At 41.8% G+C, this 15,715-nt stretch overlaps 1 protein-coding gene across 1 annotated transcript in view; it reads right to left on the bottom strand.

Moving 5' to 3' along the window:
• LOC125297786 (ethanolamine-phosphate cytidylyltransferase-like) overlaps positions 1-15,715 on the bottom strand; it is a 94,204-nt gene that overhangs the window by 42,041 nt on the left and 36,448 nt on the right. The window contains exons 10-11 of the mRNA XM_048248259.1: positions 7,103-7,168; positions 6,770-6,835 (exon numbers count right to left, since the gene is read on the bottom strand). Coding sequence (XP_048104216.1) covers positions 6,770-6,835; positions 7,103-7,168 — 132 coding nt within the window. The remainder of the gene's footprint in view (positions 1-6,769; positions 6,836-7,102; positions 7,169-15,715) is intronic.

The raw sequence follows: 15,715 nt of genomic DNA, 5'->3' as shown, positions 1-15,715 counted from the left end.
TGCTGGAATCAAGATGCGACAACATGCAAGCCTCAGTTCGCTCTGATAAAACAACTATCCGCACCCTACAAGCAACAGTAAGAGAACTGTCCACCAAGATCGCTGACATGGAGGACAGAAGCCGCCGATCCAATCTGCAAGTACACCTCGCTGCATCCTGCGGGAAGGCGTGGCTTGACATCAAGCCCCGCCCACATCCAACTCAGCCATGTTTTCTTTGCCTACATCACTCCCCATACGCTTTGGCTTTAGGCCTACTACCGACAGCCCGGTAGCGAATTATATAGTATATTGTTTCATATTAGATGATAGAAACTGATGATTTAGGCTAAACACAAATTACATGATTTTTTCATGTAGGCCTAGGCTAGTTACTGTAATTGGGTTCGTGTAGGCCTACTTTTTCGTTCATTTGATTTCCGGTTTTGAAACAATAACCATGCACATTCACAAAAATTGGTCATTTTAAATATTGATGACAATGTGTTCAAACAGAAAACGAGCCATATTTCATTTAATTTAGCCCTCAAAAGTAGAATGGTGTGTTTCATTATCATGGACTATCAGTTTAACAGCAAGAATTCTCCATTACAACCAAATAGCCTACAAAGGGGCGATTTTGCTTTATTAACAACAGGTGAACCAGAAACATGCAACGTTAACCGGTTAGATCAAGCTCGACATCCTCATCTCAAATATAGGCTACTGCCCAGATAGCAAGCAGCTATCCGACCACCGGTAGATAGGCTACTTGTCAGCAACCCGCGATGGTAATGTTAGGCCACCGGCAGTCCGCCGTATAAATGAATAAAGAAAAGGCTGTCAAATCTGAGGCTCGCTAGCCCAGCGGACCGTGGTAGAACCGATGTGCAAAAACTCAGCAGTCCGCCGGCGACAGCGAAACCAGTGGGCCGCCGCCAGCCTCTTGCCATCTGGGTGGTTAACTTTGCTGGCTAGCTAGCCAGCTAGCTAGTTCCTATCTGACGAACGAATAGTGTGACAACAGCGTTCTTATGGAAACGTTGGTGCTGTTGCGAGTTGCTGCACTGGTTTGAATCCACAGTTTACGTGTTGAATTACACAATAAAACGTGTTTTGCAGTAAGTTGCTGGTTTGCTCGCCCAGTCTCGTTGCGAGTCCTGGCTCTCTCTGCCGACTGCCTCCCTCCCTCTCGCCGCCAGCAATTTTAAACTGCGTGACGTAATACAAAAAAACATGGCTGACTTGGATGTGAGCTGGGCTTGATGTCAAGCCTCGCCTTCCCGCAGGCTGCAGCGAGATGCTCCTCCCAATCTCCGCTTAGTTGGTCTAAAAGAGGGGGCTGAAGGAGGGGATGCTGTTTCATTCCTAGAAACCAACATTCCAAAGTGGTTCCCATCACTGACTGAATGCCACATTAGCATAGAGAGGGCGCATCACATTTATTCTCACTCCAATCTGAGCAGCACACCACGCGCACTCATTTTTAAACTGCTGAACTACAAGGACAGGCAAAAAATTCTAAATGCTGCGAGAGCCGTTGAGTCACTCCACTACTGTGAGAACAAAATCAGCTTCTTCCCCGACTACAGCTTGGAGACCACAAAGAAAAGGAAGGCATTCTCCGATGTTAAGAAGAAACTTAATTCACAAGGGATACAGTCGTTTCTATGTTTCCCAGCTATACTGAAAGTGACACATGACCGCCGACAGATTGAGTTCAACACCCCAGAAGAGGCCGAGCTGTTCTTACAGTCCATCAGACCAGCATCACAGTTTGCCGACACAACTGGTGCCCAACGGGAGAATGTCAACCCTCCAATGGATGAAAACCACTCCAGTATGGATATCACATCCCCACGAGCCACACTTCAATATCCTTCTTCCTAAACAAAACTTTCTTTTCTTTTTTGAATGGACTTTGAGGTATGCCAGCTTCCAGTTAAGTTCACTGCACTTTTACAGCCATTTAGGCTAGCATACAGCTGTCCAATAGGCCTGCATGCATTAAGTTAGCAACATTCAAGGCTAGGCTCCTGATTATCCGTTGACTTTATATTATTTTGTTTGCTTAATATCCGCTTTACTGCGAGTTGTGAGTGGAAATGCTGCATTGCTATATGAGAATCACGTCTCTAGAGTTTCTTTATGGTTACCAAGCCAAAGGGATTGCTATTCCCTTGCGGTTTCTTTACTTTGTGTTCATAGTTACAGTGTTTGATGTACTTTTATGTTTTGTGGCAGATCGTAAACGTGTGTTTAGTTTTAAGAGCAATACATTATTGTATGTGATAGTACTGTGGAATTCTTTGTAATGGAGTTGCCTGTTTTCTTGGCATTACATGAGCCGACATTGTGATAGAAACGTCTCAGATGGTTGACCTGAACATAATCAGTTGGACTGTGCGTGGCTTGAACAACCCCGTTAAACGAACACGGTGCCTTGAATTTTTACACCGCAGTAATGCAGACGTCGCATTTATTCAAGAATCTCATTTAAAACAACAGGATGTCCATCGCTTTCAAAATAGATGATACAAAATCGTAGCCTGCTCATGTGCTAGTAATAAATCCAAGGGCGTTCTAATAGTAGTGAAAAGATCCACACAGATAACAGCGCATTTCACGGGAAATGACACGAGTGGTCGGTTTGCTTATGCTGTCATTAGTGTCAACAGCAGGCCTACAAAGATTCTTTTGGCATCTATCTACTCCCCAAACGATTTCGATGTAGCGTTTCTTGTTGATATCACAAATGCGCTGCTGCCATTTCACGATTGTCAGTTGTTGATAGGTGGGGATTTTAATGCAACAGTTAACCCCTTGCTAGACCAATCGCCAGCGTCTAATTCCTTTCCTCCTTCCACCGTCGCCCTAAATCGTTTTATTACGGAAGTGAACGTGGTGGATGTCTGGCGAGCCAGGAATGAAAGTGCTAAGGACTTTACTTTTTATTCTTCGAGGCATAAATCAATGTCTAGAATTGACTATATTTTCATTAGCCCTGCCCTACTGGATCAAATCTATGAAATAGACATACTGCCAAGATTGATATCTGATCACTCTCCAATCCAGTGTCATGTTAAGCCATCTTCTTCGCTGCCGAAGTTCCGTAGATGGCGTTTTAATGATACTCTCTTGTATAATTCCGAATTTATGGATACACTTAAAAAACAGTTACATGAATTTATCAATTTAAACAAACATGGGTGCTCCAATCCACAAATATTATGGGAGACCATAAGCATTGCATTTTCTTCTAAACTGAAATCACAGAGCATTCATAGGATGTCAGAATTGGAATCTCAAAACAGCAGTCTGAGCATTTCAGCGAGGATAGAAACCTTTCTCTTTCTGCCTTACATGGAGAATATAATAGACTGTCTATTTCTAAAGCATCTTTTATTGTTCATAGGACTAGGCTAAAATACTACTATCAAGGGGACAGGCCCGGCCACTTGCTTGCGCTGAGACTAAGAGAGAGCGAATCCAAGTCATCTATTGACATAATTCGAACAGCAGAGGGAACGATGGTTACAGACCCAAAAACCATCAGTCAGACGTTTCGATCATTCTATGCCAAACTATACTCCTCCGAGGTAGTGTTTGACAAAACAGTGTGTGAGTCCTTTTTAAATAACCTCCATTTACCTAAACTAAACAATCCAGATAGAACCAGTTTAGATAATCCAATATCCTTACATGAACTATATGAGGCAGCAAAATCACTGCAAAAGGGGAAATCCCCAGGTATAGATGGCATCCCACCAGAATTGTATCTAGCAATATGGGAGATTGTTGGCCCACTGATTCTTGAGTCTATTGAATTTGCTATTAAAGAAGGATCTTTCCACAGGGACCAAAAGACAGCTATTATTTCTTTATTACTGAAAAAAAACCAAAGACCCTCTGGATTGCTCAAGCTTTAGACCCATTTCCTTAATCTGTGCTGACATAAAGATATTTGCAAAGGTGTTAGTTAGAAGAATAGAGCCCCTTATTGCTAAACTTGTTCACCATGACCAAACTGGTTTCATTAAAGGACGATTAGCATCAGATAACTTGAGGAGGTTACTCCATATAATTAACCCAACTGATGCCTCTCATAACTCTGCTGCAGTGTTTTCACTCGACGCAGAAAAGGCGTTTGATCGTCTTGAGTGGGAATACTTGTGGTTACTTTTTCAGAACACTACGGATTTGGATCAACATTCATAGGGATGGTCAAAGCTCTGTACTGCTCTCCCACCGCCTCTGTACTAACTGGGTCTTGCAAATCTTTCCCTTTTGAATTTAAGCATGGTACAAGACAGGGTTGTCCCTTATCCCCCTTGCTCTTTGCTCTCTCTCTGGAACCCCTTGCACAGGCAGTTAGACAAAGCCAGTCTATTTCACCAATCACGTTATTAGGCACATCTCACCATATTTCGCTTTATGCCGATGACATTTTGCTTTATATGTCCAATGTCACGCAAACAGTTTCCTGTGTTTTACAGTTATTTGATACATTTCATAACCTATCTGGCTATAAGATCAACTGGTCCAAATCTACACTAATGCTCATAGGTCAGAATAAAGACAATATCTCACTACCCCCATTTGTTCCAGTGGTAAACTCCTTTGTCTATCTCGGTATTAAAATAAGTGGCTCTCTCCCAACTATCCTACGAGATAACTACAATGGTCTCATGCAAAAAGTAACTGCAGATCTGCAAAGATGGAGCTCTTTACCTATTTCTATGCAGGCTAGAATTACAAATTTACTTTGTCCTCTCCTTTATGGAACAACCCTTGTTTGTTGTCAGGTGGCTGACCTTTTACTTCCTCCACCTGGGCATCAAAAGGCATTCATAAACTTTGTGATATTTGCGACAATGGCACGCTGCGCACATTCCAAGGCATTCAAGCTCAGTATGAATTACCAGGCTTTTCCTATTTTCTGTATCTCCAGCTGAGGTCAGCGATGCAGGCATATGGAGTACCCTGGCATTCATTAAGTCCTCATCCCCTGTCCACTCATGTTGACCCCAACAATGGCTCTCGAGGCTTGGTCACAAAGCTATATAATCTTCTATTAGTAGGCTCCATGAAATCACTGCCTATTATGCAGGGGTGAAAGTAGTTTTTATTTCTTGGTGGTACTATGATATAGAGTTATAATGCGCGCCCAGAGCGCGCGCCAAAATTTTCACTTAGCCTAATTATTTATTATTTATTTATTTGTTTATTTACTGTATTATAGTCTACTTATCAAGCATTCACTAGGACTTCTTATCACTCTAGTATCACTCTTTAACCCACCTGCATCTGTTTTTGATTATGAATAAATTGCAAACACTTAAAAAACATTTATTTATTTATTTAACCTAGTTACTCTGCTCGCTCCCACTTCCAATCAATTTTTTTTTATATAGGCTACTGTATATCATGAAACACGTTTCTTTGAGTCATGCCTTTTTATTTGGGAGACTGCAACATACTACTGTCCGCTAAAACACTTTCATTATTGCTGCGCAAGATCTGGTTAAGCCGTACACGCACTGCACTGTCTGTCTCCTGTCTCTCCAGCGAAACACTGCACACATAAAACCAGAATAGGCTATTGAAACATCAACATATTTTTCTTTAGCCTGTATGTTTTTTTTTTTTATTTGGGAGACTTTCCAAGAAACGTCCGTCTGCTAAAACACTTTGGATACCAGTGCACGTTAGGCGCAATTACTGTAGGCTACTACTGTGGCGCTATAGCTTGCTTTCGTTGTCTGTCCAGCTGCACGGGAGGTTTAGACACAATTCAGATACAGTTCAGAACTATGTATATGAAATATATTTTGGGGAAACATGTTGCTTCTGGTAATTTGACGTTAGCAGTTGTGTTGTCATGCTGAAAGTGCTATATTTTTCAGAGACAGTATAGTTTTCTTTCCGGTACGGCGTACCCTCTCCAAATATTTTAGTGGTACTCCGTACCGGCCAGTACCGGCTTACTTTCACCCCTGCTATTATGTCAATATGGGAAAGGGAGCTAAGATTGATGGGTGTCCAGCCCGACTGGGAAAATGTATGGACTAACCTACCACTGACATCAAAATGTTTAGCACATCAATTAATCCACTATAAGGTAATCCATAGAGCCTATGCAACACCTTACAGATGTTTTAAAATTAATCTCTCTCAGAGCCCACACTGCACTCTATGCCAAAATTCCACAGGCACCTTTCTTCACATGTTTTGGGATTGTCCCACCATAGCTAAATTCTGGAAGTGTGTTATTCATATGGTGTCTAAATTCCTTGATACTAATCTTGTACTAGATCCTTGTCTCTGTTTATTGAATGATGATTCTTCACTTGAGCTCCCTTTACGGGAAAAGCGTATGGCATTTGCAGGTTTTACTGCTGCCAAAAAATCAATCCTTCAGTTGTGGTTTAAACCAGATACAAACCTCAAATGCTACTGGACTAATTCTTTGCTTAATATTGCAGCATTAGAAGAGACTACTGCTAGACTGAATAAAGCTAGCTTATCCACAGTAAATGCATGGAAGGGACTCTACCTATCTATTAAAAACACTCTGTGCAATTGAAAATATTCCTTTATTAATGATGTATTTGCTTATTTTTTTGTTTGTTTATTGCTTGATCTGCCCTTTTGGTTATTTTTTTTCCCCTCCTTTTTGTTATTTTATGTATGCGTTTACTGTTTGTACCATTTTTGCAGAAAATGTGAATAAAAAACAATCACAAAAAAATAAAAAATAGAAAGAGTGTAACAATGACAATTTCCTTACAGCATAAGGATCAGAGGAGTCTTTATCTGGAAACACCTCAGTCTTCCCATGACACACAAGGTCCACCTGTAAAATTCAAATTCAAATTCAAAGAACTTTATTTTTCCATTAGGAACTTCATGTGTGAAAAGCGTCAATGCATACATTTATTAAAATTAGTCTAGCTGGTTTTCTGAAAGAAAATTTCACATTCACGTTGAACACATCCTACAGCAAAAAACAGTGTGATGGACATCTGGGACAATTCCTCTGGGTGATGCTGTATAGATTACTCAATGTGGTGATACTGCATTATACTGAAATGCTGGGCCTCTAAAAGTACTTGTTGCATACCTTGAAATGATCCAGCAAGTCTTTTCCCACAGCATACGGTGCTCCAATCACAACCTCAGACACATACTAAAAGAGGAAGAAGAAAAATGTCATACAACCCCAAACATGGCATCCGCAAAAAAGTGGTAAATCTTGTAAGAAAGAAAGTATTGTTGCAACTACCATGTTTGAAAAAGAATAATGATTACATATGTAAGTTGGAAGAGTTGGAAGCTATCCTGCTTTCACTATTACGTTTAAATGGTAGCACTATATTTTATGTTAGCCATTAATACATAATTAATATGTGTATGTATTAGTGCTCAACAAGGTCTGTATTAAGCACCATTGCACATGTACAGTGGGCAGTGCTTCGACTTGGCCAGCTTCCCTCGCGGTCCGCACGCGGGATCACGCGGCATCACGCGACTTTAATTTGTATTTTTCCAGTAACGCTGCAACGACGCTGCAACAACCGGCAGAGGTCTCAAGTGAGCAGGGTGTCTCGTAAAAAGAAATGGAGCTGGAAAACCCTACACAGACTTCACTACAGACTTTAGCAGACTGGTTTTGAAATAATTTAATAGCAAGAAATATGCCTGCCCTGCCCTAATAAAGAAATACTTGGTTAACGGCGAGTGAATCCCGTTTGCAGCCGTAGAAGAAATGCAGGACAAATTAAACATTCTGGTTTTCTCCGAGTGCAACGATGATAGACAGACATCATTTGGACAAAATATAGAGCATATTAACCTCCGTTGCTCAGCCAAATGCCTTCCTGTTACGTCCTGTTATCACGGAGTTACAGGCAATAAACGATTTTTGATGGTCACAAGTTTACTTCATTAGCGTTTATTTTTTTGATTATTAAAGAGTGTTTTTTCATTTAAAGGCTTGAATTCGTGCTTATTCCGAAGAGCATTTAGTGCTCTCCCCAATCCCAGACGTTCACATTGCATGTCTGTTTGTAATGGATGCAACCGCGAGATACGCTTGTCATATAGGCGCCGATCCCATGGGCACCCACTGAAAACATCGAGCACCCACATGTGCCAGCTTACAGTCCCGGCTAAATTTACATTCATTTAAAATCAAACATTGCAGTTTATGTTAAATTCAGCATCTCTCATAATGTGATTGGATATGTTGCTGTCAATTCCCTACTCCATATACTAACCACCAATGAGAGCGTCTCTCGTATGAAAATTCCTGACACTTCCCACCTGAAGAATTAACGCAAGGCTTTGTCAGGTCTTCAGCCCCGAATGTTTAAAATGTATATAGCCCTGAATATCATTTTAAAAGTAGTCTGACAAAGCTTATTGTTTTGTGACACAGCTAAACACTGGTACCTCATAGAACGTCTATAACATAGCCTAGGTGGTCGCAACTCACAAGTAAAGCAGATAGAAAGAACTCACGCAAATCTAGCCTACAACACGCAGACAGCTTCATGCGCGGGGGGAAGCAAGGCCCAAGACAGGTGCTTATGATTGTTGGCTTCTGATGGTATCTTGCTAATTCACTGAACTGCATTAGGTGACACAAATGGTATTGCCTTTATCTTATAACTCCTTGTCTAAGCGACTACCAGGCCTATGGTTTTTAAAAGTCAGATGTTTCCTGACAAAGACATTCGAAAATTAAGAATTAAGAATGTTTATTGACTTGAAAAATACACCAATTTTTGCAAACTCCCTTCATTCAACCCTTGAAGACATTGCGGTCTGGTGCGCTATGTAGATCGTTTCTCGTACCATTTAATTTCTCAGAATTTAGGTCTACTAGGCCTACAATAACGTCATCACCAAATACATCTTTTATTTTTAGTTGATCAACCACAAAGAGTAGCATAGGCCTACTGTGCACAGTGCACTGACGACTGTAGCAGCCCAAGGTAACCAGTTGTTGTAGATGAGAGGCAACCCCTTGTTTCAGATAGCCTGGACAACATGTTACCTGGGTGTATTAATTAATGGTAGCCTACAATAGTTAATTGATTCGCGTAACATATTAGTTGGCTCAAAGAGTAGGGAATCAGGATGGAGAGAGTCACGCGTGTGTTGCTTTTGCGGGATCGAATCCACTTTAATGCTAGTGTAGCCCATGGCAGTACTTTGTACGTTTTTTTTATATTAGATCATTTCCTCCTCCCCCTTTCTGTCTGTGCACATTCACGGTCAGGCATTAGGGCCCAGCGGGAACGTGGTTAGGTTAATGAGGTCTCACTTAGGCCTTAAAACGTCATCTGTAAATCACCTAGCACGAGATGCCGAGCCTATTGTTCATCTGAGTGCACCTGTGTCGTTGGCAAGCGTGGCCTACTTTGCCTCCATACTGGAATGATTGTGGATTGTATAGAATGCGCGTTTAAGTCTTTATCTTCATACTGGATTGTTAGGTCAAGCAGCGTCGCTGGTGGTGTGAGCCCAGCTGTAACGCCGTGCCTGCAACGAGACGAGTTTCATACTGGATTGTATCGGATGTGCGTTTTAAGTCTTTATCTTCATACTGGATTGTTAAGTCAAGCAGCATCGCTGGTGGTGTGAGCCCAGCTGTAACGCCGTACACGCAACGAGACGAGTTTCGGGGTTAAGTGAGTCAACCAAGGTAATGTTGCTCTCTTTCTCTGGTAGCCTCCATGGTTTAAGCTACGTTATACCAGTCACTTATGTGAGTGTACTTAATGCTTCGGGTGTTGGGTATACATGAGATTAACTATGGTAATTTCCTCGCATGGTAACGCTCCCATTTCTACTCTCAGGAACGAGTCTATACTACTACATGGTGGCTTGCCGCGGCCGTGGTCCTAATTGGTGTTGCTACGATAGAGGGGGGCATCACTGTTTTTCCCATGTTGATGTTATTGTTTTTTCATTAAGTTTGTTTCTTATTGAGCTTTCGTGAATTTAGTGGGCTATGTGTAATATCTGACTAGGCCTAGGCTTCTGACTAGTGTGTGCTGTCGCAAACTGAAGAGGCGTATTGGGCTAGTGCAATATCTAAGGTGATTTCTAATGTGTGTCTAGTGATTTGCATTAGTTGTGTTAATATTTAACGGGTTTCTGCAATTATATCTATGTGCAATTATCAGTGGCTATGTGGGCTAAGTGCAATATCTTTCAGTCTTTGATGTTAGTACACAGGTTAACTAAGGTGTGTGTGTGTGTATATATAGCCAACCCCAGTTATTCTCACCCTTGTGTGCTGTGTATCTTGGGCACTCTGAATAGAAGTTATCTTCTCTTAAAGTGGCAGCTGCATTTATTTTCATTTGTAGCCTACATTAGGTGTTTTGTTTGATTTTGTTTAGTGTTTGCTGTGAAACATCTTTGCTGTGTGGTGTGTCTTATTGGTTGGTACCATCACTACATCTCTGAGCCTCAGTACTAGCTGTTGAGTACTGGTTGTATTGAGCTGAAGTCCTGGACTATTGCGAATTTGCAGTGTACTGTCTGACTGTTGGATGTAATTTATAATCCTTTAATAGTAACTTATTTCAGTTATTGTTCCTATTTACTAGTTTGCATAATAATATCTGCCATATTTATTACTTCATGCCATTTTGCACAATATCTGAGATACTACTTACTGCCATTTTGCACAATATTGAGATTGCATTTTGCACATTGCCTACTATTACCCTTACTGGTGGCGATTTATAGCCCATTGTCTTCCTTGTGTATAAAAACAACTTTGTGAAATAAATAAGAATTTGAATACATGACAGCTGTATCCTGATCAGTTTATTCTCTTAGTGAACTTGCTGGGGAATTGACCTAGGTGTATGGTATAGGGCTCTCCCACCCTTCTAACCGGGAGTGGCGTAGTCACTGTTTAGAACATTATGCTACAGGCCACATTTGGCATAGTCGGGCAGGACTGAGTGGTTACAGCTGTCACTGATTTTCAGAGCTCATAGTTTTGCCGGTGCATGTAGTTTTGATTTTCTTTTTGTTTTGTGGGAATACATTGGGGAAAACAGTGGTTACCCCCATTCGACGAAAGACCCTCTAGCCACACGATATTGGAGTCAGCTTACGACAAAGAAGTAAACCTGCTCATCTGTACCAAACTCTGATTTGTGTTCTCTATCTTGAGGTGGGCAATTTGTGTTTGTACTTTCAGAGTCAAGAACAGCTTAGACTGCTAAATGAGCTCTGAAGGGGAACAGGGGGCTTCTACATCAGGGTCTGGTACTCCTCCGGCCCCAATAGCACCTGATAGGTCTGAACGTTATGTCTACTTGCCTAGAGAGAGAAAATGTCCCCGATTTTCTGGAAAAAGTACTGACCCTTTGTCTGTAGAGGAGTGGGTGGAAGAGGCACGTAGGTCCTTAGAAGTACGACATATGTCTCGTGCAGAGCAAGCCTTATTCCTGTATGATTTGTTGGATGGTGAAGCAAAAAATGAAATTTGGTTCCGCCCATCTACTGATCGAGTTGACCCGGACAGAGTATTGCAGATTTTGGTTGAAATTTATGGGTGTTCCCAATCTTTTATCTCTCTCCAGAAGCAATTTTTTCACCGCAAACAGTTAGAGGGGGAATCAATTCGGGAATTCTCTCATGCCTTATTGTCATTGATGGAGTCTATAAAACGTAGCAACCCCAGAGGTGTCCCGAATCCGGATGCTCTGGTTCGGGATCAATTCATTGAACATGTGCGTGATGGGCTGCTAAGACGAGAACTTAAAAAGTCGGTTAGGCTTAACCCTGAGTGTTCTTTTCTTACAATACGCAGTGAAGCCATTCGTTGGGTGGAAGATGGGGAACGGGTTGGTGCTCCAAGGGCTCGTGCTTACTCCTGTGACTTTCAAGCTCAGGTGGTGGGTGAGTGTCGAGCTGACAGCCATGCAGTTACTATGAAACCTAGTGATGAATTGTCAGAGGGAGTGAAGGAGTGTTTACGGAGACAGCAAACGCAATTAGATGCTATTTTACAACAATTGGCCTCCTCCCACTCACCCACCATGCTGAATCGGGACCCTACTGGACCCCCTCGTAGGTCATATCGTTTTCAACCAGATGGTAAACCAATATGTTTACGTTGTGACCAGCCTATTGCCCGTTTTTGTCGTGTAGAACTGCCTAGAAACTCTGGGTCTAATGTGTGGGGAAGGGTGGCTGTCCAAGGGGTGGAAACGGGTGTAGCGGCTGAGGGTTCCGAGCAACAGGGAAACTATTCCCCTCTGGTGTAGCGAGCCGGCCGTCAGAAGGGGATTTCAACGGCTCAGTTGTAAATTCAAAGCACTTAAAACTCATTGGGACTTGTCCTGTGGTACAGATTGGGATGGGGGGTGTCAGAGTTCCCTGCTTACTTGATACTGGGTCAACGGTAACCACTATATCAGAGAGTTTCTTTAAACAACATTTTCAGTCTTGAGGTGACAAACAGTTGCAAGAGTGCAGTTGGCTCCAACTAAGGGCAGCTAATGGCCTAGAGATTCCATATCTGGGGTATCTAGAGCTAGACATTTCAGTTCTAGGAAAGGCCCTCCCACGTAGGGGTGTCCTGGTTGTCCGCGACCCCCCTCACCCAGTTAGTCAAGCGAACAAAGCCAAGGTGCCTGGCCTCTTAGGCATGAATGTGATAAGTGGTTGCTATGAGGAGGTCTTTCATCAGCATGGCTCAGCATTGTTTCAGTCTTCTACTGTACAAACAGCTAGCGAAGTTTGGAAGGATGCTTTGTCAGAGTGTCACAAATTGGACTGTTTGTCCGAATCTGGCCTTCTAGGATGTGTTAAATTGAATGGACGCTCTCCTGTCCGTGTACCAGCTGGGTCACTGAAAATGGTTGCTGCCACATGCACTCAACAATTTGGCCGTGCTCTCCATTCTGCTTTGTTTGAGCCCACCATCAACAGGATGCCAGATGGCCTTTTAGCTTCGAGGGCTTTTCTTTCAGTAATACAGGGGAAAGTACGGGTGCCGGTAGTTAATGTTGCATCTGAAGATATCTGGCTTCCACGTCGAGTCATCCTTGGTGAGTTGTATGCAGCACAATTACCGACAAACAGCAACACAATCACACTAGAGAGGTCGAGAGAGGATGGGTGCACTGTTCAGGTTCAGTCATTACAAGTGCAGAGTGGTCCCCTAGACCTATCACAAGTATCCTGGCCCAATTTCAGTCACAGTCAAGAGCAGGAGGGTAGGGCCCTCCTCCACAAATATAGTTCTGTGTTTAGTCAGAGTGATGGTGACATTGGGTGTACTGGACTCGTGCAGCATGAGATACCCTTAGTCGATGAGTTTTACGGTAGTCATGTCCTTTCGATTTCTTACAGATTGGGTCGTTGTTGCCCACAACACACTAGCTTTCTGCTAATGAATAACGTCATTGACACATTTGAAAGGCTTTTTAGAACAAATAAGTGACTCAAAAAATATAATACTCAGCGGTTTGTATTTTTTCTGCCCCCTCTTTCGACTGCAACATTTGAATTTCTGGGCAAAAAATTATATCCCGAGAAGTGGATTTGAGGGGTACAGCTCCATAGACCTCCATTCATTCTGCACTTATTTGTGAACGCCCTCATGTGGAACCAGAAAAGGAACTGCAACCAGTTCAGAAACCAGAAGTTTCCCGAGAGTGGCGGTTCCCCCCTTATTAGACATTCTCTGGTTTAGGTCAGCTTCATCTCTGCTCGTGCACGAGGTAGAAAAGTAGACCAAAACAGTAGATTGACGAAAAGAGGATATGTGTCGTAAAATGAAGGCAATACTAGACGATTTCTGTTCGATTTACAGGATTTTCATCGAAAGTCATCAAATTAAACATTGACAGAAAACAATTAGATAGGCCTATGCCTAGGACTAGGCTACATAAATTGGAAAATAATGAAAGCATACATTTAAACAATGCTAATGGTTTGAAATCAATTGCGAGTTTGATTGTCTTCACTCTTGAACAAAACGAGTGAATTAATAGTATGAACTCAAAAACAACTTTGGCATATATTCAAAACTATCTACTGTATAGCCTACGTTCTAAGATTAAAAGGGTTCACTCCAAATTATTGTCTAGGTGTAGGTGGTCATAAAATAAATTAATATCAACGTAATATAGCCTATTGTCTCCCCTAAGTCCCAAAGTGTTTAAAAAATATATCTGAAATGCAATGGCTTTCAAGTTGTCATTTAGGCCTAATATTTAATCTGTGTAGCACACAGTTGATTTGACATTCATGAACAATCGTCGACACATGAAGCAGTTTTAATTATTAGCTGCCTATAGGCCTACAGGCTACAGAATTATCTTGGCTTGCATCAGATATAATATAGCCCAGTGGCAAAGCATAAGTTACTGTCACTGAACAGCCTACCAAACAAATGTGCATGACCCTTTATCAACAGTAGGAAATGTCTTTCATTAAAGAGTATAACTAAAAGTGCCATCAAGATGATAAATGTAGAGTACTGTACATACTCTCCATGGGAAGCGAACCTGTGAACACGCAAGAATATAATTCCTTTCAAATGCTGTCTCGCTACGCGTTACACGCTCCGCGTTACACTATGACACAGAGTAGCGAGATTCCTAGAACCACACGCATGTCAAGTGAAAACATTTTAAGTCGCATAATCTTCATAAATTCTTTGGAGCTAGTGAATGTGTAAATCCATGCTTGGTGACACTGTTGGAAAAAAAACATTTCTACTTCTATTTTTGAAGTTGTATGCTACAGGTGATGAAAGCACAGGTTGACGGAACCATCTTTTTTGACTAGTTTTCCGAGTGATTGGTTTTTTTTGCAACACAGCTTAATTTAGCTTGAAAGTTAACCTGCTACGGACCAGGTTAGTTTTGTGGCATAAATTCCCATAGTTACCAAGCTGGGTAACGTTAACCTTATTAATGGAACGGGATTTCACTAAAATTAGCGAAACTTATCGAAATAAGCCAGGTTTGGCCTTTAGCGAGGTTGATGGAATACCCACCAGGTTTCTCTTTGTCAGTGGCGTAATGCGTTTTAGGTGGTGTACAATAGCGATTTTTAGACAATGCGCTAGGCCACTCCCATGGTTGTTAATTTCCACACCCCCCATTGTTTAAAAAATGACATGCAAAATAAGAAAATAAACTTTGCGCCGGGTGGAAAACAAGTTTTACGCCATGTGCCAGGGTGCAAAATAGGGGCCTATGAGTTTGGCTACGTTTCGCCTTGCCAGTGTGGGAAACACAATCGTAGTGTTTGGGGAAACACAAAAGAAATTCTCACATGAGATCAGGCGAACGCAAACCTGATTTTTTCCCCGCATGACATTGGTAGACCGGAAATCCACAAAAGGCAGTGTTGCAGAACTGGATTTAAATACAAGTTGTTTCAATATTGCAAACAACTCATCTATATTATATTTTCCCACTGCTAAGGGGCCACTTGGGATAGCTTGTGGACCACCAGACCACCATTTTGAAAAACACTGGTTTAATACAGGCTTATCCTACCTCATATATCATTGTACCAAGTAAACACATTTGCCTTTGGAATCACAATCTAAAGTTGGTTACATAAGGCAAAAGGATTGGAATGTTTGTGCCTATGCAATAACTGGTCAACCCATATTCTATACAACTTTAGGTATGAATGTATACAGGCAAAGGACATTAGGTATTAGTTAGGCAAACCT

This window comes from Alosa alosa, chromosome 7, assembly GCF_017589495.1.
Source record: "Alosa alosa isolate M-15738 ecotype Scorff River chromosome 7, AALO_Geno_1.1, whole genome shotgun sequence".
NCBI classification, from domain to species: Eukaryota; Metazoa; Chordata; class Actinopteri; order Clupeiformes; family Clupeidae; genus Alosa; species Alosa alosa.
Note: the sequence above shows the minus strand (reverse complement) of the source record. Positions and strands in the feature narration are given on the sequence as shown.